Source organism: Scomber japonicus, chromosome 9, assembly GCF_027409825.1.
Source record: "Scomber japonicus isolate fScoJap1 chromosome 9, fScoJap1.pri, whole genome shotgun sequence".
NCBI classification, from domain to species: domain Eukaryota; kingdom Metazoa; phylum Chordata; class Actinopteri; order Scombriformes; family Scombridae; genus Scomber; species Scomber japonicus.
Genome location: NC_070586.1, coordinates 26,444,788 through 26,468,580, shown reverse-complemented (window position 1 = coordinate 26,468,580; position 23,793 = coordinate 26,444,788). Strand labels below are relative to the sequence as shown.

General features: G+C 40.6%; 1 protein-coding gene across 1 annotated transcript in view; it reads left to right on the top strand.

The window, feature by feature from the left end:
* Nucleotides 1-23,793, top strand: part of trpm3 (transient receptor potential cation channel, subfamily M, member 3) — a 124,136-nt gene that overhangs the window by 46,991 nt on the left and 53,352 nt on the right. Inside the window, exons 2-5 of the mRNA XM_053325840.1 lie at nt 18,340-18,419; nt 19,753-19,954; nt 21,188-21,401; nt 23,091-23,215. Of these exons, the coding sequence (XP_053181815.1) occupies nt 18,340-18,419; nt 19,753-19,954; nt 21,188-21,401; nt 23,091-23,215 (621 nt within the window). The remainder of the gene's footprint in view (nt 1-18,339; nt 18,420-19,752; nt 19,955-21,187; nt 21,402-23,090; nt 23,216-23,793) is intronic.

Below are 23,793 nucleotides of genomic sequence, written 5' to 3'. Positions count from 1 at the left end.
AACCTGCTAATGGAGGCTTTGACTGCTGATATTCTAAAATGAAACATATGTCGCAGCAAAGCAGAGAAGAAATGCAGTAAAATAACCTTGAAAGCTGCTCAGTTTTTGTGTGTGATTATTTGTTCATGCTGATCAAAGTATGCTAAATATATAGAAACATTTTCACATAATACAATCCAGCACAACACAATCACTAACTATAGCAATAAAATAATCAGTCTGCATATTTATGTGGCACACATCGTTTAAATAGTGCACCAAACACTGAAATCAGATGTAGCTGCTCAGAAGGAGTGCCTGACTATTTTGGCAATAACAAGAAGATTTGTCAAAGTTTGATTTGAAGCCAGTCCAAAATAAATAACTGGGCAGTGTGTTTTCCTAATCCCAAAATAGGTTAAGTTATGTTCCTAAACCAAATTCAACAAACATGGTAGGGAATCTATTTGACAGACTGAGTTATATTACAGTCCAGATTTCAACATAAGGCAGCAGGAAAGATTAATATTGTGGTGAGGTGTGCATAAATTGCTTATCTAATGCAACACACCAGGATATAAAAAACACTGCTGTGGGTAATTGGGTGTTTTACACCAGTATCACACACCATTTTAACTGGAACCTGGTTCATTTTATGGCCTGTCGAGAATTCAAATCCTTCAGTGAAGGATGGCCTGAAGGCAATATCTTTTAATGTCAGATGCTGAGATTTGAATAAGACTTCGAGCATGTGGGCTTAGATAGCTGTTTTTACCTGACAGATGAAGAAACTTGGGTGAGGCGGTTAGGTTAATGTCAGTAAAGATAATTGTGCAGGTGGAGCTGGATCCAACTGTTTTGGGAATTTTTAGTTTTTTCTTACTGGTCGTGACAAACAGAGTTGAGAGTCAGTGAGAACTCATCAGCTTGTACGGCAGCCTGGAAAAGAAGGTTGTAATGTTGTTGTTTTTTTACAAGGTACAGGTGATGTCAAAATTCATGCTTTTCTTCATGTACTACTCCACTGTGTTTTTCACAATTTCAAGATTTTTGCCAATAGATGTCAAGAACTAACCTCCAACACAGTGATCTTTCCAGAGTCCTAGTGACATAAAGTGAGGAGCACCTTTCACCCACAGTGCATAATTCATATTCATAAATTATTATGTCATTAGTAATAGAAAAAGTCTTTCAAGTGTGTACACAATATGATCCATATCAGCCATTTCAGCTGTGGAACAGTGCCTTTTGTCTGCACTTTAACATACAAAAGTTTCAGACAATCAAAAGTCCTCTATAATACAGAAAGTCAACCTGACTGACAGAGAGGATGTGTGTGTGTGCACATGCATTACAGCCAACTAGAACTAGAACTAGCTGTGTTTAATCATTTATGTTACTCAGCCCCTCGGACAAAAGCTGGGTCCAGTCCACCCGCTTCTGGATTAGTGCCAAAAATCTGCCAGAGGGTTTACTGAACAGACACAGAACTACTGAGTCATTAATTATCAGCACTCTTCCTCTGTATGACATCTGAAAGTGCACACACTTGTATTGAGACAATCTAGCCCCAGTTGTCTAAGACAAATGCTCAACATCCTAGATACTCACCTCTCTGAACTAGGTATAACACATCCAATCTAAGCCTCAGCTCAGCTGCATGTATGCCCTCCAACTTCCTCCTCACTAGAGACAGCAGTGGTGGCACAGGTGTAACAGCCTGAAACTGAATCATCCTAACTGCTAGTTTCCTGAAATCATCCAGCCACATACAATATCCAATATGACACAGTGTTATGCAACATTTTAACAAATGACATAAATTTCAGTGCATAACAGGTTCTCAGGTGTTTTCCCAGCCACCACAATGATAACAAAACAGATAATGGAAGGCCAGGTTCAGATATCACTACAACTATGTTTGGACCGTATATTCATACATCCAACATTTATGTGCTTCCTTTTGTGGGAAGGACATTAGGAAGAAAGGAGGTCAGCTTCAGAGACTGGATAGTGTACTCTTTTTAGCAAAAACTTTTCTGCTGTCTTTGCAACTTCATGCTCTTCCTATAAATCTGCGGCTCCAGAGAACTAGGGTGCAGGACCTTCATGTTGGAGGAAAAAGGCATTAGTACAGAGAGTCAGAGCCCCATTGCGATCTTTGTGCAGTGAAACCTACACAACTTCACACAGCACCACATTCTGTCTTACCTTTCCTCTCAGCCTAAATCACATATGTCTAAAAAAAAATCTGAGTTCTGACAGGCATGCATTAATATGACTCTCCTCACAACTCATTTTCCTCTCCAACCCCATTCACACAAGCTCTATCATGTCTGCCTGTTCTTCTACACTATTCTTCTACCCATCTCACCTTTATGAAAGAACTACAGATACTTTCTTTCTCTCCAGTCTTGCTAGTCTCACACATGCCTGCTTACTTGTTTCCTCATAACCTCCCTTTAGAAATGAGGTAACAGCCCCCCACTCACACACACACACATTTCCAAATCTGCAGTTTGGCCTTGCTGTGCTCTAGTCTTTACAAACGAGTCAGTTTTTGCTCTTGAATCCTCATCATAAGCTCTTCTTATTGTCCCTCAGTTGGACATCTTGCCATCCATTTCCAGCCTTACCAGCCTCCCCTCAAGTCCTCTCCTTTGCCTGTTGTTGTAGTCCATCTGCTTTACAATGGTCACCCCTCAGGGTATCTTTTGTTCTCAGTCTGCTTCAAATATTGACAAGAAAACTTCTTAGGCCCAGAATTTCTCTCCCTCTCAAAACTGTGCAAGTTGTCTGTGCTGCCATTAGCTGCATAAGAGCTGTTGTCAAATGTATTTTATGTTGTATTTTGACCAAGTCTGATCAGATCTTGCCATGTAGCTTAATACCTGTCTATTGACTGACAAACTCAAGTCTTTTCAGAGCTTCATATCTTATAGACTGACACACACATGAAAGTCTGGTCATTAGTGCAGCTAAAGGTTAGGCCAGCGCCCAATGACCCAAGATCTTCATGACCTCATGGACCAGACTCTGTTATTAGAAGCATCATAACAGTGTTTATTCATCCTGAAAGCTTAGCCACAGTTTTGACAACCTGCCTGCTGGCAAAACATCAAAACATCTTCCACCATGGAACGACAATCAGACACACTCAGCAGTGTCCTCCTGATTAACGGGTCATTTTGATCTGCCGTGTCAGACCTAAGAGACTTGCTTATATACTTTTACTATACTTTGGCTGCTAGAATCATATTACACTTCTTTGTTAGACTTTTTGTGGTTTTCTGCCAACTTTCTGGCAATAAGAAAAGAGAGATGCACAAATGCACCCGTTTTGTTGGTAGACCCTGGAGTGTCTTTTTCAGCATTACCATATAGTTGAGACAGTCATTTTACGCTTTACCATGAGCTCCTGTTACCAGAGGAAAACCTCCTCTTCTTAACTAATCTGTTACAAGTTTATAATCATTAAACTGCCTCAATCTCTCTCTGTCTGTCTCTATGTCTCTGTCCCATATCACTCTAAGTACTGTTTATGGATACATCTGGATATATTTTAGTTCCCTACATATTTTATAATTTATTTATAGTATGTATACCTTTCTGATGCACAAACAAACTCGCATCCACAAAGTGCAGGGTTACACAAGGGCTAATGTACACTCAGAGAGACATAGAGAGATTGGGAGAGTGCCAATAGGATTAAGACTCAGGTCTCAGTAAAGAGCTTTGTGTCAGAGTAGCTTTGACCACAGATACATTACTGAGTCTCTGTGCAAACACAGACAAAGTAGATCTGATTCACACGGATGAGTTTCTGGCTGTAGGCCCTACACAGAGAAATTGAGATATTTTACTTTGTCTTTTTCTATACTCTTTAATGTTCCAACATTTATTTTTAAGAACACATGAAGTGAACAAGATGTCTATAAATCATCTGTGGGTTCAAGTATCACTGTTTCAGCTGGATCATTTATAGAAGAATGTATGTGCATGTTTTTGGAGTCTTCTGCTCTTCAGACTTTATGCACAAAACAAACCAAAAAAGTATTTTATGACTAGTGGTAGTGATACTAATGATAAAACAATGCAATGGAGCAGCAGGAAAACATGTGAAAGCCATTTAAAGATCATCTACAATGATATCTAGGATATTACACACTGTGTTTGTTACAAATCATTTCACAAAAAGCGTGGTTGTGACAGGCAGCTGATAAAGTAGAGATACAGCCATATTTACCCTGATCTGCCCACACCTGTGACAGACAGCACCATTACTGGTCAGACAGCTAAATCAGCAGGCTGATAACGAACCGCCATACTGTGCCTCTGCGCTGGAAAAGAGCATGTCTCCGAAATGTCAACATACAATAACTTGTACAGCATGTGCAAGATACCTCCATTATCATGATATATGTATTACACAGCACTTTTTAGGGCATTGAAAAAATAAATTCAGAAAACCCCAATGACTAATCTTACAAAAATAAAAAGAAAGTGCAGTAAACCGAAATGAACTGGAAAATATGAGAATCAAAAGAATCTTGCAAGCAAATATGACCAATTATGTGAACTACGAAGCCACCTTCAAAATGTCTTTTCCACAAATGATTAAGACATCCCCTGGGCCACTGATTAACAACAGTGAGCTGTTTGTCATTAGAATCAGCTGTTTCTCAGGTATCACATGCAAGTTAAATATTTTAACCTTTCATTTTACCCCCCGCTCCCTTGATGCCAATCAGTGCCATTTTATAAACACTGGCACATAGTGTGATGGGGCGCTGTCGCTCCCAGGCTCATCATATATCACCTGACATTTAGAGTCATCTTTGATAGACAGAAGAACAGATAAACACAAAATAGCTGATACCACAGTCACAGCTCCTCATTTCCTTCCATTAATATTCACATGATTTAGGATTCATGTATTTCCATAAGCCTGACATGGAAATATTGTAATGTATAATTATTATTCTTTGTTACCTTATTCCCTCTCTGCGTCTGTGCGTGTGTGTGTGGGGTGGGGGGGTGTCTGTGTGTCTGCATGCATGTGTGCGTGTATGTGCGTTTGCACTGACGCACGTGGGCATGCTCCAGAGATCACCACTCAAGTTCCCAGCTATGCCTGGGGGGCTACAGGAGGGGGCCACAGGAAGCAAGGGGAGGGGGTTTCTCCTAGTTTTCAGTATCCATGGTAACACCGTCCTGCCCTGCCAGGATCTGTGTCAGTGGTGCTGAGATGAGCCACTGGGAGGGAGAGCAAGGGAATGGAGGGAAGGAGAGAAAAGAAATGAAAGGGTTGGAAAATGTTCAGAGAATGATGATGGAAAAAGGAAGACTAAATCATGGAGTTCATAAGAGTGTGGTCACTGACAAATAAAAAGAGAGTTGGATGGATATTGAAGAGAAAAAATTGATGCGGTTCACTTAGTGAACCGTGGACTAAAGTACCTGCTAGTTGTAATGCCTCATATTGACCCCCACAGCCAACACACCCTCCCTCTCTGGCAGGACAACACTGGCACTATGCATTTTCGCTGGAGGGGGTGAGCTGCGACTTCCTTCCTCTCCCCACCTCTCTTCCTGTCTACCTATCTGTGGGTCCAGTCTCTCTGTCTGTCTCAATTTAAAGAGTCAGACTGAAAACAAACTCACTATCGATCGGAAAAAGGTTCCAGAGAGAGGCAGATGAAGGAGGAGGTCTATAATTCAATGCAAGCCTAATGATTTGATTCTAATATGGTAGGGGTTGAATTGTTGATGTAATTGGATGGCCTGGCCTGTACTGTGGGTTTGGTAGAGGGTTTATACATATTCGTGTGTGTGTGTGTGTGTGTGTGTGCGTGCGTGCGTGCGTGCACGTGTGTGTGTGTGTGTGTGTGAGTGAAATAATACTGATGGGGTTGTGCCAGAAGAGGAAACTTGTCAGCTGTTCCCGCTGTGCTAGAAACAACAGGGACACAGACAGAGAGAGAACAAGAGACAGATATTGTGTGTGTGTGTGTGTGTGTGTGTGTGTGTGTGTGTGTGTGTGATGAGCACATTGTGTATGCCTGTCTGTGATTGTGATAAATGGATTTAACTGTTCATTTCTGCTTCAGGTCAGTAACCATAAATACAAGTTATGTTATGTGGGAGAAACATTTAGAGTACATTCCCAAAACAAGAATGAATGGAGGAAATAATATCTTTATATTTTTTTGTATGGTTAGACACAGAAACACTCTGCTACCCTGAAAAATAAGTAAGTTAAGAGTTAGAGAGCCAATATCTGACTGTTGCCTTAAGACTACTGGACATCTCTACGGTGACAGTGTGAGTCATGTTACTGGAACCACATCTGAATCACTGAGTGACCACCATGCTGGTTGTGACATCTAATATTGCATCACTGGCATCACACTAAACCTGAGAAGTACATCCATCATGAATTGACACAAGACACAAGAAAGAGAGAACTTGAATGACCAAATTGAATCAGCGATGTGTAGGCCAGACAATCGATATGAACCTTTGGGGCACATATCATTTTTATTGCTGCTTTTTCCAGATTCTATAGAATTTTGCCTCTTTTTTTCTCCCCCTTTCTTTCTGTCTGTCATGAAAACACTTGCACGCTCAAAATCCCTATTGGCCAGGGTGTAGTGGTTGCATGAGAGGCAATTTCACAGCCCTTGGCCTGAACCACCTCAGCATCTGCAACTTCATTACAGGACCACAGCACTGTTGTGCTGCACACAGATAGACACAAATACAGCTCAGCACAGTGGAAGTGCAACAGCTTTTGTTGTGGTCTTGAGTGTGGCACTTCATGATAATGGTGGTAACATGCGCTGTGTCATATTGCCAATGGTCTGCTAAAAAACAAATCACTTTATGGAACAGAAAACGCCTCCGAACAATGAGCAGCACAGCACTGCAGAGAGGTACAGATACAGTATGAAGCAACAAAGAACATGAAAAAATAACTTAATATAAACAGCACAGTGGGTTATACAATACAGTCTGCCCACATTCATACAGGTCTGCTGTTATGAACATTGACAACTGTTTTCAACAATCAAAAGGATTAAAATGGTCAAACACGTCGTAGCTAACCAGCTGAAAAATGGTCACCAAGGTTGGGTGACATTGATAAAGTTTTACAGCACAGGTTGACGTTAGTTGACGCATACAACACATTTTTTTGATCTTCATGAAAAAAATCACAAATGTAGCTTTGATGTCAACTGAAAATGCTTTGTGGGACAGATAGAGAAGAGCGACAAGCTGCTGATTAATTAGAGCAAATGAAAACAAAATAGCCCCTCTCCCAGCAGCAAGATACTGGCTAACATGAGCATACTGACAGACTGAACGAATGAAGCAGAACAATATGGTAATTCAGTCTGATTATCAGGCTATGGATTACACATAATGAATTTAACAAAACATGACACAACGCAACTCAGCAAAACTACACAGCACTGCACAACACAATATGACTCAATAAAACACAACTATACATGACAACATAACAATGACAACTCAATACTGCAGAGCGCGGCTTAATGCTAACACATATAACACATCACAGTCACATTATCTCTCTACGCTACATTGTTTATTCTCCCTATTTCTTCCCTTCTGGCCCTGACTATTAAAATGTTCTGTCAACTCTTACTGGTGACAGGTGTCAATCAAGCCACAGTGAGCTAAAATAGCATGTTATCATTAGAATGACTGCAGGTCATTGGCCTATTACTCTCCTGTCATTCACTGATGATCTTACTTTCATTACTCTTCTTTGCTGGCTCTCATTTCCCCTGGTGTTAGCTTTCTAACTTGTCTGCCCTTCTCTTAACACAGACAAAATGGACATGCTTTCTCCCCTCTCTTTCTTTGTAGTTCCTTTTTCTACAGTGTCTCTATTACTGTCTGCTTTTTAAAGAAATCCGAATCTTCTTCTTCTCCTCCTCTTTCTCTCACCTCCACACTTCTCTTTCTCATGTGGCATTGTGACTCTCACATCTTTCACACAACCTCACTGACACAACAGTTCTTCATCATATGTTCCCACTTCTGCCCTTTTTCTCCCCATGTCCCTCCGCCTTTCTTGCTTCTCACCACCACCTCACATTCCTTCACCTCTCGTTCACCTCTTATCTCTCCATCCATCCACCTACTTCTGCCTCTATCTTCTACCCCCTCCACATGCTGACACCAGCTTCAAATGCCCCCTTCACCCTACCCCACCACCACCACCATCACCTACCCCCAGAGTGTGAACCTGTCTCCCCCCTTTCCCCCTGTGTCACAGACAGAATGGCCATGCCAGTGTTGATTAGAGTCTGCATGGCCAGATGCTCAGCCAGGCTTAGCGGAGGCCTGTGGGAAAGAGAGTTGCTTATTCTAGCCTCAGGAGATGGATTGGAAACGACGGGGGCTAAAACAAGCAAGCATTCTCTCATTACACTCACACATTCCCGCGCATGGGCACAAACGCACAGTTAAGCACATATCCACACCGGTCTACTCAAGAAGAAAAAGGATGCATGTCATAAAAACACATTTCAAGATTTCTTTTTTTCTCCTCATGCAGTTTTGCATTTGATGTAGTGTGGTGAATTACTGTATAAGATGATTCAGCTGGTGGTATAATCATCTGCCGTCACTGAGGATTGATCTTGTTTGAAGAATGGTGTGCAGCGTACATGCATAAATATATTCAGTGTAATGTGGTGAACGTCCATATCTTGCTTTTGCTTTCAGGAATTGAGACAAAAAGGATTTTTCTATCAGTTTTCTTTCATAGATATTTCTTTCTTTCTTTTTTTCTCCCAACAGTCATCATTAGTTTCAAGCTATCTACATGACTAGAAAATGTACTGCTACAAATGATGTAGTTAAAAGTATAAATTAGTGCCAGAATATTTCTGTTGAGCTAATAAATGCAATAATATACAGTTTGTTTCTGTATCCCCTGTGTTTTGACTTTCTCATTTCCTCTGGTGTTTTCCCCAAGATTTAACCATGCTGTTCCTTTTCTCATCCAATCTCCCCTTCTCTGTCTACATTTTATCCACCACTCTCACTGACAGTCTCTATTTATCCTTTTTATATTCTCCTCTGATTTACAATTACATGCTGGAGACATACCTCACAGTGGTGAAGTGCACTTAGGTCTGTGTGTAACGATGAAATGTTGAGGGGGGGTGATTTATTTTTTGAAGGGTATTGAAATTTGCCATTGAATTGAATATAAATCAACATCTTTCATTTAGAGATGAATGACATAGAAATGCTTCTTTAAGGGTTTTACTCTATCTACAGTCTTGTGTTTTATAGATAGATTTTATATATAACTGCAGTCAACTCCATAAATTATATAAAAGTGGGTTCAACCTGCCGTAAAGTCTTTCATCAGGATAACAGAAATCCCATTTCAGATAAATTCAGTGAAGGTCTTTTCAGGGACATTGAGCTAAGGGGTGAGAAGCAGATAACTTAAATCATTGAGTTACATTATATATTTTCTTATGCACACAATCAGTGTATTCACCAATTGCTATTTAAGCTTAATCGTCATCTTTTAAAACTAAAAACGATGTGAAACTATTTAAATATTTATGCAAGCAGTGCTTCCTTAAATCTACTGATTTCTTTGAAAGTAAAACACAATGAGAGCAAATCTCTTTACGTGCAAAGTGCTTTGTTTCCCTTTTGGCAGGAGTACTATACACTGTGTGGAGTTATGCACTCAAGAAAAACATTGACAGGAGACTTGAATTTGCACTGGGTAAATTTTTGCATTATGTGTGCTTAAAACTAAGAGTCCCACTGGCACTTAACACATTACAGGATTTAAATAAATATTCCACATGTATCTGTAGTGATTATTAATGTTTGGGATTTAACTAAGATGTTTTAAAATTATTATTTGGTTGTTACATGGTTTAATTCGTCAACATAGCGAGTATGATGAAATTGCGGGAAATCGCCTCAGAAGGCGTTTGTAGCCTTCACTCTAAATCTTGAGCTCATGAGTCATTCTGTCACTGGTAATATGAGAAGTGTGAATCTACTCAGTATGTGTTGCCTTGAATTTTACACTTCATTGGAAATAGAAAGGTGGGAAAGGTCGGTTTTGGCTACACATGGTTATATAGTGTGTTGACCAATTCGTGGCTCTACTCCAGTCTGCCAGACTGAAGGAAAGCTGCTGAATAGAGTTGGAAAAGGTTGGTTGGGATTGTGTCTCAATCCTCTCTGGTGTAATACACAAGAGGAGAACTTCCAGTTTGCACCTCTTGTGTGTTGGCTGTTTTTCAATTCAGCTGAAAAGAGTGGTGGCGAAGATTGTTTGGGATTGAGGCAGTCTTCTTTTGATTGTAGGAGACTGGAGAAGAGCTGCTGAACAGACGTGGAAAATGTTGGTTTGGACTAAAGCAACTAAAAAAGCATACAGTGCTGTCTGGAGTGGGTTGTCTTGTAATGTTGCTCAACTGTTTTCTAACAGGGGGAAATAAACTCACTTGACACATTCTCACACGCATATCAAGTTGGTCCTGTAAATCAGTGTTACGGCATAGCCATTTGGCTTATACTTTAAATCTCTCTTAAGCTGCAAAATGCTGAAACAAGTGGAAAACTCAATTTGTGTGTGTATGTGTGTGTGTGTGTGTCAGAGAGAGAGATCATTAATGTGTGCTGGCCTATACTCGTGCATGCCGGCTACCCTGCAGGGATATAAACCCAGTGTTTGTGCATGTGTGAATGCTATTTCACTTGCATAAGTGATTCCTCCTCTTGATAATATTGCATTTAAAGGCAATGACCTCATCTTTAATGCGAGCAGTAACTACATGGAGCTGGTTGGTCTGGATAAAGCATTGAGTCACAATCTTTTGCTGTTTACCAATGCATTGGTTTACCTGGAAAGGATATCTTGTGAAGGTCATTGTATATAATATTGTGCTTCTCTGGGGTTTGGTGTGTATGGTCGGCTCCTAGACGCTGTTGTGCAGGGTTGTTGTGATAGGAGACAATGAAGAAGAGAGTAGGAATAAACAGAGACGGACAGAAGCACTCAGAGTGACATTAAACGAAGATGAGTGTGGTAGGGGTAAATGGCTGTTTAAACTTTAGTGCAGTTCGGTTCAGTTCTGCTATGGCTGGTCTGAAATCAAGTGCAAAACAAACTACAAAAGTTTGTGTCATCTATTTAAATGAATAGAATGGCCATTTAGGTCTACCATCTTTAAGACTTTAGGTTTGCTTTATTCTGAGCTGAGAGTGCTTTGGCTCCTTTTTACGACAGTGCTGCATTTGCTGAAAACAGTTGAATATCTTTTTTGATCATTTCCATAATTTATAGCAGCTCACGCATCCTAAACTCTTCCATCTGGATTTCATCAGTGCATAAAAAGCCTGTGGCTCAAGTCCAGTAGATTCAGTGGAAGCAAGGGGACAGATGAAATGACCTCTGGTCAGAAACACATCTAATCTGTTAAATGGGGAATTTGAATGGACAACACTTTTCAAGTCCATTAGAGGCTCATTAGGGAGTAAGGCCTTCATTTGCCTGAGAAAGTGCTTTTTACTGTCAAATAGCAACGTTCGTTTTTTATCAGATTTCTTCACACACATACAAATGTTCTTAAACATGTTGATAATCATGATAACTGCGCTTATTGTTTACTTATTGTCAGTGACTTATTCTCCCTGCAATTAACTCGATGTTCTCTACATAATTTTGTTGTAAAGGTGAGCACTGATGTACGTATGAAATCATGTGCCAATCCATCCTGTAGATGTTGAGATATTTCAGTCTGAATGTGGAGGACCGACCGACAGACAGTACCATCCCTAGAGCCATATCTAAAAACAGACTGCTGTCATGATCTGAATTTCCCCAGACTACCTTTTATCCTAATAGTTCACATTCACTTTGGTAGCCATAGAAGAAAGTACTTTAGTGTAAAATACAAAAAGCAAAGGGGTCTTTTCCATGTAAAACATGCTTGTATGTGTCTTCAATAATGCATAATTATTGTACCATGTATTAAACTTATTTTTTAAACACTTTTTATCACTGACTTAATCAAGTTAATTCTATGGTGGTTGTTGATACTTACGGGCATTCCTTATACTGTAATTATTATGCTGTTTTTATATAGGCAGATGTGTTTGCTCCTTGGCAAAATGCAAATGACTAAGAAGACTAATTATGACCTTGCCATCCTCGCTGCATTGCCAATAGGTGTGTCTAGCTTTCTGTGTATGGTCTATCATTTGCATGCACACATACACACACACACACACACACATAGACAGTACTATCTCCATCCACAAAGATGTTATATACCAATCTTAAACTCACTTCTTCCTCTCATCCAGTTGTTTGTGGACATGCACACACACACACACACACACCACACACACTCATGCCTCTAGTGCCTGGCAGCATCTGGACTGTCTGGAGTCAGGTGCAGTCCACTAAGCATTCTGAATCTGTCATGATACTGAATACATTACGATTTTGTTTACACCTGATCAGGTGAGAATTTTTGTTTCTCATGGTTGAGCTTATAATCAAGTTGTGTGTGTGTGTGTGTGTGTGTGTGTGTGTGTGTGTGTGTGTGTGTGTGTGTGTGTGTGTGTGTGTGTGTGTGTGTGTGTGTGTGTGTGTGTGTGTGGGATTACAGTTTTTGGAAAGTACACTCTGTTTCCTCTCTGTATTTTCCTGCTTATGTATTGTTAGACCTCATTTAGTTCAGATTACAGTCTTATGTAGCCAGTTTTCCCCACTGCTTCTGCTAATTAAACCCAGTTCATAATATCTGCAGGTCTGTTACTCCCCTTCATGAAAACAGGTCGGAATTATTGGAGGGGCGCAACTGCAAATGTAATGGCAAGAGAGCTCCCATACACGTGTGTGTGTGTGTGTGTGTGTGTCTGTGTGTGTGTATGTCATGTAGGGCAGAAAAGATGGTGAGCAGGTTAGAAGAATGTCATGTTGCTCCACCTAATAGGCTCTCTTGCCATTCAGACTCCCCTGGGTCTTGGTCTCTGACAGAAATGTGGCTAAAGGGGATGACACACTTTCACACACACACACACACACACACACACACAGTCTGACAGTCCAACTTTAATTTGAATCTAAAGCAGGTGCAGGTTAGAAGCGGAGGACAGCAGTTCATTCTATAAGCACACTGTTGAAAAGGATACAAACTTTTTATAATGTTGGAGGCTGTGTTGCATTACAGATACATAACAGATACATAGTAAACTAGCTGTCTCATGTTGTGAGATTTTGTTTACACATTTGTTTTTGGCTGATGTGCACATGAAGCCAGTTTGGCTCGAACTCAGAGCAGGGTGGAGACTGTGAGAGATGGCTAAAGGCTAGTTTAGTGGTGTTTTAGGGCTGACTCAATGTGAACTTTCAGCACCATGAACACACACACACACACACACACACACTCACACTCGCACACACATTCCATCAGTGCTAATAGCGCCAGAGTAGACCAGTTGCTGCCTGTGGACTGAGTGGTGGCCTGATCTGGTTTGCTCTTATCAGATTCGTCCAGTGATTTGTAGTTTTTAAGATAGAATCATGCTTCTAACACTACCTTCAACCGTACTTATGAAAGAGAGACCACAACAGTGCCGCCCATCACAACATACAGGTGAGTCATTAAGACCAGACACATGAGCTTCACAGTTTTGCTCTGACAAACCATCTTGAGGAGATTTTTTTTGTTTTTGTTTTACCATGTATCATTTTTGATGTGCTTGCTATTTTAATGGGCAAACTAACTCAGTTTCTTGTCTGTTTGAAGTTTGAATCAGGATCTCACAATTTGTGGATCAATTAATCGCTCAGTTCCCTGCTTTGTTTCTGCTACTACAGTATTTTTTTAATCATACAACTCAGGTTAAAAAATTTGACTTTAAGCAACATTTTGTGTTTTAAGATAACTGGTTGTCTTTTTGTTTCAGTGATAATGTATTCAGAGTTATGCATTTGAATCTACCATCTGAGAAAATGCTATTATAATTACTATCTAAAATACATATGTTATTATTATTATTATGTTATTTCACCAATTTGTTTTGTTTTCTTAATTTAATGAAAGGGGAAAAAAAATGCAATTTCTCTTGAAATGATCACTAATAATATGACCTAAATAAGTATTGTTGGCTTATTTTGGTCTTTTAGCTCCTAAGCTTCCATCTCTTCTTTACTCTTATGTGCCACAGTAGGACTGTATCTCTTAAGATTATATTTATCAAATGAAAATGGTCTCATCTTGGACTGCCCTGATTTATAAAACAGTAAACGTGGAAGCATGTGCTGTTTCTTGAGACTGATATTTTAAAAACATAATAGTGCTCTAAATTATGATATTAATCTTGATGCATATTAAATCAAAGTGAGCGAAAAATGTAACAATGAAGATTTATTGAGGGAAGCAGCTGTGCCTGGTTGTGTGTCTATTGCTGAGCTGGCAATAAAACCAAATTTCCCTGTGCAGCAGTTCAAAAGTACAAAGAGAAGGTAAAAAAAGACTTGTAATAAAAGATGAGAGGCGATGATAAGGCTTTGGAATAGATGTACCTAAAAACTCTTGTTAAGACAACTAATATTTCATCTTAAATAAGGCTTTATAGGAAAGGACCATGCCCACCTGTGTGCCCATTTCAAAGTTGAGTCCATCGCGTTTGGTAAAGGAGAAAAGGGGGGGGGGGGCAGATAGATTAGGTTGTTGATTGGATATGGTTCTCAATTCAGCTCCCTGCCAGTGCCAATAACAAAGAGGAGGCACAATAGTAAAGGAGGAGGAGGAAAACAGAGAGAGAGGAGGGTAGAAATGGTGGAGGGTTGAGTGTAATGGAGTCAAGACCCCTAACAGGCTGTCAGATGCTGCTCACTTGCCACACAGTCACACAAGACTCAATCTAGTGTTTTGGCTGGATGGCTGGTATATTTGCAAGTGTGTGTGTATGTGTGTGTGTGTGTTTGTGTGTGTGTGTGTGTGTGTGTGTGTGTGTGTGTGCGTGCGTTCCTGTGTGTGTGTGTGTGCGCGGGCGAGTGTGCCCTGGTGATAAATCTTAATTACACCATGGACTGCAGGCCATGTGCCATCTCATCATACCATGTCAAATCTCATAAGCAACACTAGAGAGCGTGAGAGGAAGAGTGAGAGAAAGAGATGCAGCAGTATGAGACAGACACAGGGAGGAAATGTACATTCCACATCTATACAAAAAAAAAAAGAAAACAACCCAAAATTGAAAGAAGGCAAAAAGTCGGTGAACAGAGAGACGGAAAGCAATCTTGTCACACAAATGCTCTGGGTTGAGCTACTGCGGCCCCTTTTTAGGGCTTTTCTTAAAGAACATAAAAGGCTTTTTGTATTGCGTGACTGTTTGTGGTTTTGCCATCAGTCTCGTCAATACTTATTAAATCTAACAACCTCTGCTTACGTTACCACCAAAGGGATCTAGCTTATGCCAGGATGAGCTGGCGGATGAATACACAGTTTTAGCGTGTCAGAGAAAGAATGGGGCTGGGGGTGTTGTTGTGGCCCGCTGAGTCATCGTGGCCAGGGTGATCTCTAAAAGCAGGCCCCCAGCCCCCCAGAGTAATGGTTAATCGTGGGAAGTCTGGTGTTAGGGTAAGTGTGCCTATGTGCAGGCCGAGCCTGTTTGTGGCCGGGTTGCGGTGGGTTTTGGCGTGCCGTGGTGTGACAGGGCCAGTCAGGCGGATGGGGCGTGTTGTTGTTGTAGCCGTGGTGGTGGGGAAAGCCCTGTACAAGCAGCTCTCAGCTCTGCTGGCTGGGAGACGAGCCGGGGCAGCTCTCCCAGAATGAACAACAGGAGAGGAAAAAAAGGGAAAAAAAAGCTGTGTCCTTTTGTTTTCATGGCTGTTGTGTTCCCTCTGTTGCGGGTTTGGGAGTCTGGTCTGTGTGTCCTCCTGGTTGTCTGCGGCCATCCCGTTGTGACATTCAGTCAGTTGCGTTGTGCTCTGTCGCCACAGAACTTCACACAGACATAGTCCACTTCCTGGAATGGCGGTGTCAATCCAGGAAGTGCAACCTTTGAACCGCTAAGTGCTGAGTAGTCATACATTTAAATGGCACAGCGAAACCTTCACATTATAAACACAATCAATCACACAGCACGGAATAAACGACTATTTTGGACTAACCAGATTATCCAGTCATCTGAAGTTGGGGATGCTTGTTACAGTGTAACTATAACTATTATGCAGCATGATGACTGGTTGTACAGTAACAAGTTGGATTTGTTTGTGTTTTGATCCAGTTGCTGTCTGTCATTCTCATTACACTGACTATAAACATGTTAAATTCATACAATTTGAATCAGAACCGTTAACATTGGAAGTAATTATAAAAAGTAAACAGGGCAAATAGCTTTGAGCAGATAGTCATTATTATTTTATACCCACTTCATACACAGCTCAGCTCAGATTTACTCAGAATTTACAGTCCATGTGGCTCTCATCTCTCTTTTCCCAATTTAGCATTTGTTCCCTTTCCATCAGTTTCTGTTTCAGCACATGCAAGAATGTGTGTTCTTGTGAGATTTCAATGGCTGCTTGTTGACGCTAATCTGATCACAGTCTGCCAATCCTCAAGTGTGCTTTCTCTGTATTTACTGAGTCGTCAAGCACGTGCTCCTTTTTGGCTGCCCAAACTAAAGAATGTGTAATGTGGAAATAGTTGTTTTGTGTGATTGTTTCTAGCCTTTGTGTTTCCATAATCTTAAAATCTGTTCCCAGATTCAGTGCAGTGAACCACAGTGTAGCTTCTGTTATGTTTGTGCCCTTCACTTGTAAAATAGTTATAAATGTAGTTTAGGCATCTCCCCTTTTGAAAAGCGAGCTCCCATTTATATCTGCACAATAACAGGGGAGATGTGATTGAAAGCACACACATACAAGCACACACCACCAAAACAACACAGTTAGCTGTCAGTCTTGTAGTGGGTTACATACAAGTAATGCTTTACTTGCATATACAGGTACACTGTAATGCCTACCAGAGACTGTTCATTGCCGTTATATTCTTTTTGGTTGCTGATAAGGCTTTATTGTCATTCATTATAAATTACATATAATACCCCTATACATAAAATAAGCAGGATTGGTATTTTTCTCACTTTTATCAAAAAGCTCAGGATACAGAGCTCTTTGTTATTGAACCCTGAGAAACATTCCCTTCATACAGCATATTGCTTTTTGTCCTGCTTGCATGTAACAAGGATTCATGCATGTATTGGCAAAGGCATCAACACAGATATGTATCAGTCTCAAATCCTGTGCTGGATGTGTGTCTCAGGCTGGCTCTGCAGCTCTACCGTGTCTTTATGGTGGCGTCTATAGTAGGATAATTGGCTCCAGTCAGTCGCTCTGTCACTCAGACCTGCAGCAGATGTGACTGTACAGCATCCCAGTCTCACACGTGCACTATCCCACTGGCTGCATTATGCTAAGGGCGTCTTTCTACACTGTATACAGTATACAATCACATATAGAGCTGCATGCACATACATTATGCACACACACACACACACACACGCAGCTGGCTGCACACAAGAGGGTTTAAGGACTGACAATATTTACTGCCTCAGTGCTTTTCACATCGGCTTTGTCTTTTACAGTTCTTTATCGTATCTTGTTTGGTTTGAAGCCACTGAATAACATAAAACATTTCTGAGTGTCCTCAGCATGTGAATTATGTGTAAGAGAAAACATCTACTATATGTGTGTGTGTGCGAGAGTGTATCCTTGCCATATCCAAAAAGTTGGTATTTTCCTTCCTAAACCAAAGAAATGTTGGATTTTTCTTTATTTCTTCATTTTTGTTGGCACTCTGATAGCGGAATGGTTAAAGTGGTTACCATATAACCAAAATGTTGGTTCATTTTTGGCGTCATTCCCCTCTCTCTCCCGCAGCTGCCTTTTACACTCTATGTTTCCGAGTGCTTCTGAGATAATAGGTCAACTTCTTTTTGTGCATTCTTGGTTTTCTATCCCCCAAAACTAGATTACTGCTTGCAGGGAAAATCAGTGCAGTGGTAGATAAGTCTTTATGTAACAAACCTAACAATTTTCCATTTTACACAGCAACCTCTAAACACAGCCCTTCTCGTTTCTTCAAGGACAAGAAAACATTTCCATTTACAGGTGAACTGCTCCGTCAAACAGGAGGCTGCTTATGATTTGAGCCTGTTTCTGCTGTCTGTCTGCTGTCACTCCTACACGCACAGGTCACACCTCCATTATCCCACTCTCAGTCAGAGACTGACTGAGTTCTTCTCTCTTTATTTCCACAGGCACAGAAATCGTGGATAGAAAGAGCGTTCAGCAAGAGAGAATGTGTTCATATCATAGTGAGCGCCAAAGACCACCATAGGTAAGTAAGATTGTACAGTTTATAAAGGAATTTAGAAAAATCTCTTGTCTCTATTTATTAAACTACAAAAGCTAATGTGGGCGTTGTGAATGTGCCTACCTCACACACAGTAGATTAAGAGCCCTGTTTCATTATTGACCTTTTAAATCATGCCTCTGAGTAATATCACACTGGCCTCTATTTGCATCACAAGTACACGTTCTACACTAATGAGCCAAAATACTGACATTATACATTCGAAGACCACAAATAGCAAGTTAAGCTGCTTTGGTGGCATTTGCAACATTCAAGACAAATATTCCTCATCTTTTTAAAAGATTATTCAGGCAGTGTACTGCATATTCACGTTCAGTATAAGTACATATGTAAAGTCCTTGTCAGTATAAAGTAATACATCAACACTATTGTAATGATAAGAGTACTTCAGGGAAATGAAATGTGATTTTGAGAGGCACTTTCCCACTTGGTGTCAACATTTCTGCTCTGTAAAGTCACGGTTACAACGACATTATCAAAACCTGTACTAGAGCAGATGTTGTGACAAATTAGAAAAGGCTAGTCTAATTCCTGCAGAAATTGCCTTCATACACACTCATGCAAATACACAGGAAATGCTGCAGTTTGTTTAGATGAACAGAATTATCATAACTGTGGAAAGTAGGTGCAGGCCAGGAGCAGGAGGAGGGAAAAGAGACGTACCAAAGATCAAATCAGCCTTTCTCTTTTTAGTCAAAACACTTGTGTTGATGTGTAAAGCACAGGAAAACATAGTACCGTTAGTAGGAAACGACGAAAACATGAAGTGATAATCAAAGCCTCCTGACGCCCCTTTCCTCCCAGGGTACCTGCTCCATTCTACAAGGTTAAAACGTAGAATATGAAAGCTGCATTGTGCATCTGAATTACTATGTACTGGTGCAGGAGTGCTACAATTCATGTAAAAGTCTAACTGCCATTGCTGAGAGGGAGAGGAGAGCAAGGGAGAGAGATAGACAAGAAAAAAGAGACTGTGCCAATAGCAGATTGCAGGAGCTTTACAGATCCATCTCCTCCTCTCCTCCTCATCAGGAAATGAATGTCAGATGATGAGCTGTCATTTCTGCCTTCCCCACCTCCATGCACATGACTATGGCAGCTCTCACGCTCTTTCTCTTCCTTTCTCAGTATCTCTCTCTCTCACACACACACACACACACACACACACATATATATAGCATCATCTCCATCTCTCACCCTCTCCTTTCCCCTTCTCTTCAAGCTCCGACATCTACAGTATAAGGAACTACATTATACATCTATCTTACATTCACTCTTACTTCCTCCTCTCATCCAGGTGCTGTTGTGGTCGTCTGATAGGTCAGCATGTGGGCCTGCCCCCGGGCATCTCATCCAGTCAGAATGATAAGGCAGAGCGTTTGGCCAAGAATGAAAGCCTGTCAGAGAAATGGTCAATCAGCAAACACACGCAGCTCAGCCCCACTGATGCCTTCGGCACCATTGAGTTCCAGGGAGGAGGACACTCCAATAAAGCCATGGTGAATCCCATAACAAAATCTTTTCCATAGCATATAGTCAGTGTCTTGGAGAAACCTTGCTCTTTGAAGATAATCAACATGTCAAGGCAAATAAGTCCGGTCAACCTCACATTTTAGTTTGTGGTTGTGGATGTCCAAAAAAACATTTTGAGATACACCAACCCATCAAATTCACAATCTGATGTTCAGAACAGTCCAATGAAAGGAGACTTAAACATGGATGTCAAGAAGGAGACAAGTATCATGAGATTTCTTAATGACTTGAGTTGGGTTGTATATACTGGCTGAATATACTGTATCCTGTAAGATGATTGTCAACATTTTGGTGAAGGCTGTCGCCAAAAGTTGAAAGTACATAGTAATTGAATGTGATTTGTAAATATGTTTCCTCAGCTGCAGTAAACTGATGCAGTTTGACAGTAGAGAGGAGGAACATGTTGGATGCTTGGATGAGCGAAATGAACTTGATCTGGATGGCACAGACATACCAGTGGTACAGTTTATTCAAAATAGTTAAATAAACTGTACCAATGATTGCTAGTTTTTTGTCATAATACATTTTATAGTCCCTGTGCACTTTCCTCAATCCAGCTTCTATTCAGATAGCACTGTAATTTAGCCCCAGAGCCGGTTAAATGATCCAATTTAAGGCATCATACATATGCAAAATTTACAAAATGCATTACATCAGAATGACTCAATCAATCAAATGTGTATAATAACATAATAACTATGCATAGTTATTTTGTGACTGCATCAGATCAATGATGGCTGATTGTATATCTATCTATTTGTAATAACCGTGTTAGTATACAGGGAATACAGACACATTATGACTGAATCATGTCTGATGTATTCTCAGTATTAAATTATTCATCCACACACATGTCGGGTTGGGTGTCTGAGGCTGTATTGGATATATAAACAGATGTTCTATAATGCATGTGCTTCTCCAATCCTAGCAAACATCTGTTCAATACTTCTGTAGCCTGAAAAATAAACACCTCAGGCAGGTCTGCAACACTGGTCCATGTGGTATTTTTACATTTCATACTTTCGTTTTCAGTGCACATATTTGTTTTACGTGTAATGCGTTTGTAATGAACAGTGTGTGCATTTGTATATCATGCATGAGCGCTCCTGTCTGTACAGTATGTGTGTTTATGTGCAGTGAAAGTGATGCAGATGTGCTACTCTACTGTACATCACTGACACCTGTCCTACTGTTTGCAGTACGTGCGAGTGTCTTATGACACCAAGCCTGACCTGCTGCTCCACCTAATGACCAAGGAGTGGCAGCTGGATCTGCCCAAGCTGCTCATCTCAGTCCACGGGGGCCTGCAGAACTTTGAATTACAGCCAAAACTCAAGCAGGTCTTTGGCAAAGGGCTCATCAAGGCTGCAATGACAACGGGAGCCTGGATCTTCACTGGAGGGGTCAATACAGGTGAAGTATATTACATGCTGTTTGGTCAATTATTTTTATACAGGGCCAAATCAGAACAGAAGTTATCTCAGGGCACTTTTCACATAGAGCATGTCTATACAGTACTCTTAATAATATATATAACTTAAAAAACAACATAAAAAAGTGGATGTTATTTAAATGTGTAGAGATGTTTCATGGGATGTTTTGTCAGTACTGTAGAGTCCCACTTATTTTTATACAAATTAAGTGACCATATATTTGTGTTAGGAGCATGATGAGTTATCTGACGTATAAGACGTTGAACCACTGGAATATTGAGAAAAGGTTATCTTGTGTGTATTGAGAGCACTTATAGACTTACCGCGCTAGTCAGACCAGACAGCTCTCAATTTCGACTTAGGTCATCTTGAACAAAAAGTGTCTTGAAGTCTAGAGGGTGTCACCTTTAGATAAAGACCAGTACTTATTGAAAATAAAGAGAGGCAAGTTTATATTCTCTTACTAGACTAAACATGAGTGATGAGGAAATAAGGACTTGTGAAATTTTGGCACGCACCGATCCAACTATTTCTGTCTCGATGCAGATTCCAAAACTTAAGTTCAACCTAACATCTGCATGGAAGTCACTGGAATCATCTCTATGTAAAGTAATATGCAGCCAGCCAGGTGTTGCTGTGGTACTAAATGCTGACTTGGCATCACTTACTGAATGCAACTCATAGTGGAAGCATTTTATAATGACAGTGATAAACTGTTTTTTATGTGGATTGCTCACATCATGGCAATATTTTATCCACTTTATAAGGTCAGCACTGGGCCAGATTTGAATTTAGGATATCGAAATGGTGCATCCCTACCTTGAGGGCAATAAAAGGAATTTTCTTGAGAGAGTCTGATTGTGGAGAAAATCAGCATAAGAGATCTCTTCCTGAATGTAGATCTTCAGCGGAAAGCTGGATGAATTTGACCTGGAGGGGGAATGATTATGAGGAGCTCATAATCATTCCCCCTCGGACTGGATCTGCAGCTGTGGATTGCATGGGAGAACCATAGGAGGTGGAGGGATGGAAGTGGGCTTTAAAAACAGCTCTGAAATTATGAGAAGCAATCTGAAGTCTGACAGAAGGGATAAATGATATGAAGATATAAAATATGTTTAATAGGATAGATATGACATATGGAATGAAGGATACAACACTTCATGCTGTGGAGTGCACACACTTGAATACAGAAAGAAATAGGAAGTAAGATTTAGTGACAGAATGGGTGCAGAGGCGAGAAAAAGGTGGAGAGAGACCTGAATTATGGATGGAGGGATGGATTGGAGTTGAGCATGGAGGTGGAGAAAGAATGAAATATCTGCAGGAGATGAGATGAGATGTCCTCCAGGTCTGACACTGCTCTCCCTAGAGAACAACAACCAAAGGCCTGGAGCTACAACATGTCCGTGTTTGAAGATGTGTGTGTGTGTGTGTGTGTGTGTGTGTGTGTGTGTGTGTGTGTGTGTGTGCGTGTGTGTGTGTGTGCATGTGCATTCCCATTGGCTGCCACGTTGTTATCTTCCGTGTCTAATAGAATATTTTACAGACAAGTCTATCATTAACTAAGTTCAGGCTCTGCATTGATTACGACAAACCTATTTTCTTTTCTGTTTGTCTTTCCTTCTCTCGAACATCCAAACATACTTTCACACACATACACAAACAGGAGTGATTCGTCATGTGGGGGATGCACTGAAAGACCACGCCTCTAAGTCAAGAGGGAAGATCTGCACCATTGGCATTGCTCCTTGGGGCATTGTGGAAAATCAGGAGGACCTTGTTGGCAAAGATGTAAGTAAAGAAGAAAAACAAGAGCCAGAACAATGAAGCGGTTATAGAGTGGAGACTTGCACGCTTCAGTGCTTCTTTGCATGTATATGTAAAAAAGGCCATGTTCTGTCCACAGTTCGCCAGCGCTTAAAAATTGCTGACAGCCTATTAACTGAGATGCTGAGTAAGCCAATTTAGTCTGTGATAAACACTCCTTCAAAGTAAATTGGACAGCTGGAGGAACCACATGAGACCGTGTGGCACATGCTGACTCATTCAAATCTCAGGAATCAATGTTATGTTGTAGTTAAAATTTCATCAGAATGTGCCGCACTCTGGCTCACTGAACAAGTCAAGCAGAGACAATTAATGTTGGTGGCTGAAATGGGATGATTAAGTGCTGAAGCTCTTTTTTCATGCTTGATTGGGCTCAACTCACTGCCTCATGACCAGATGAGTTTACCCCAGCTTGTCAGGCACAACCCTCAGTAGACCACACCAAAGCTTTTGAGACACAGCATGAAAAAAATAAATAAATAAATATATATATATATACACTGCCTGGCCAAAATAAAATCACCACCAAAAACAAAAGGTCA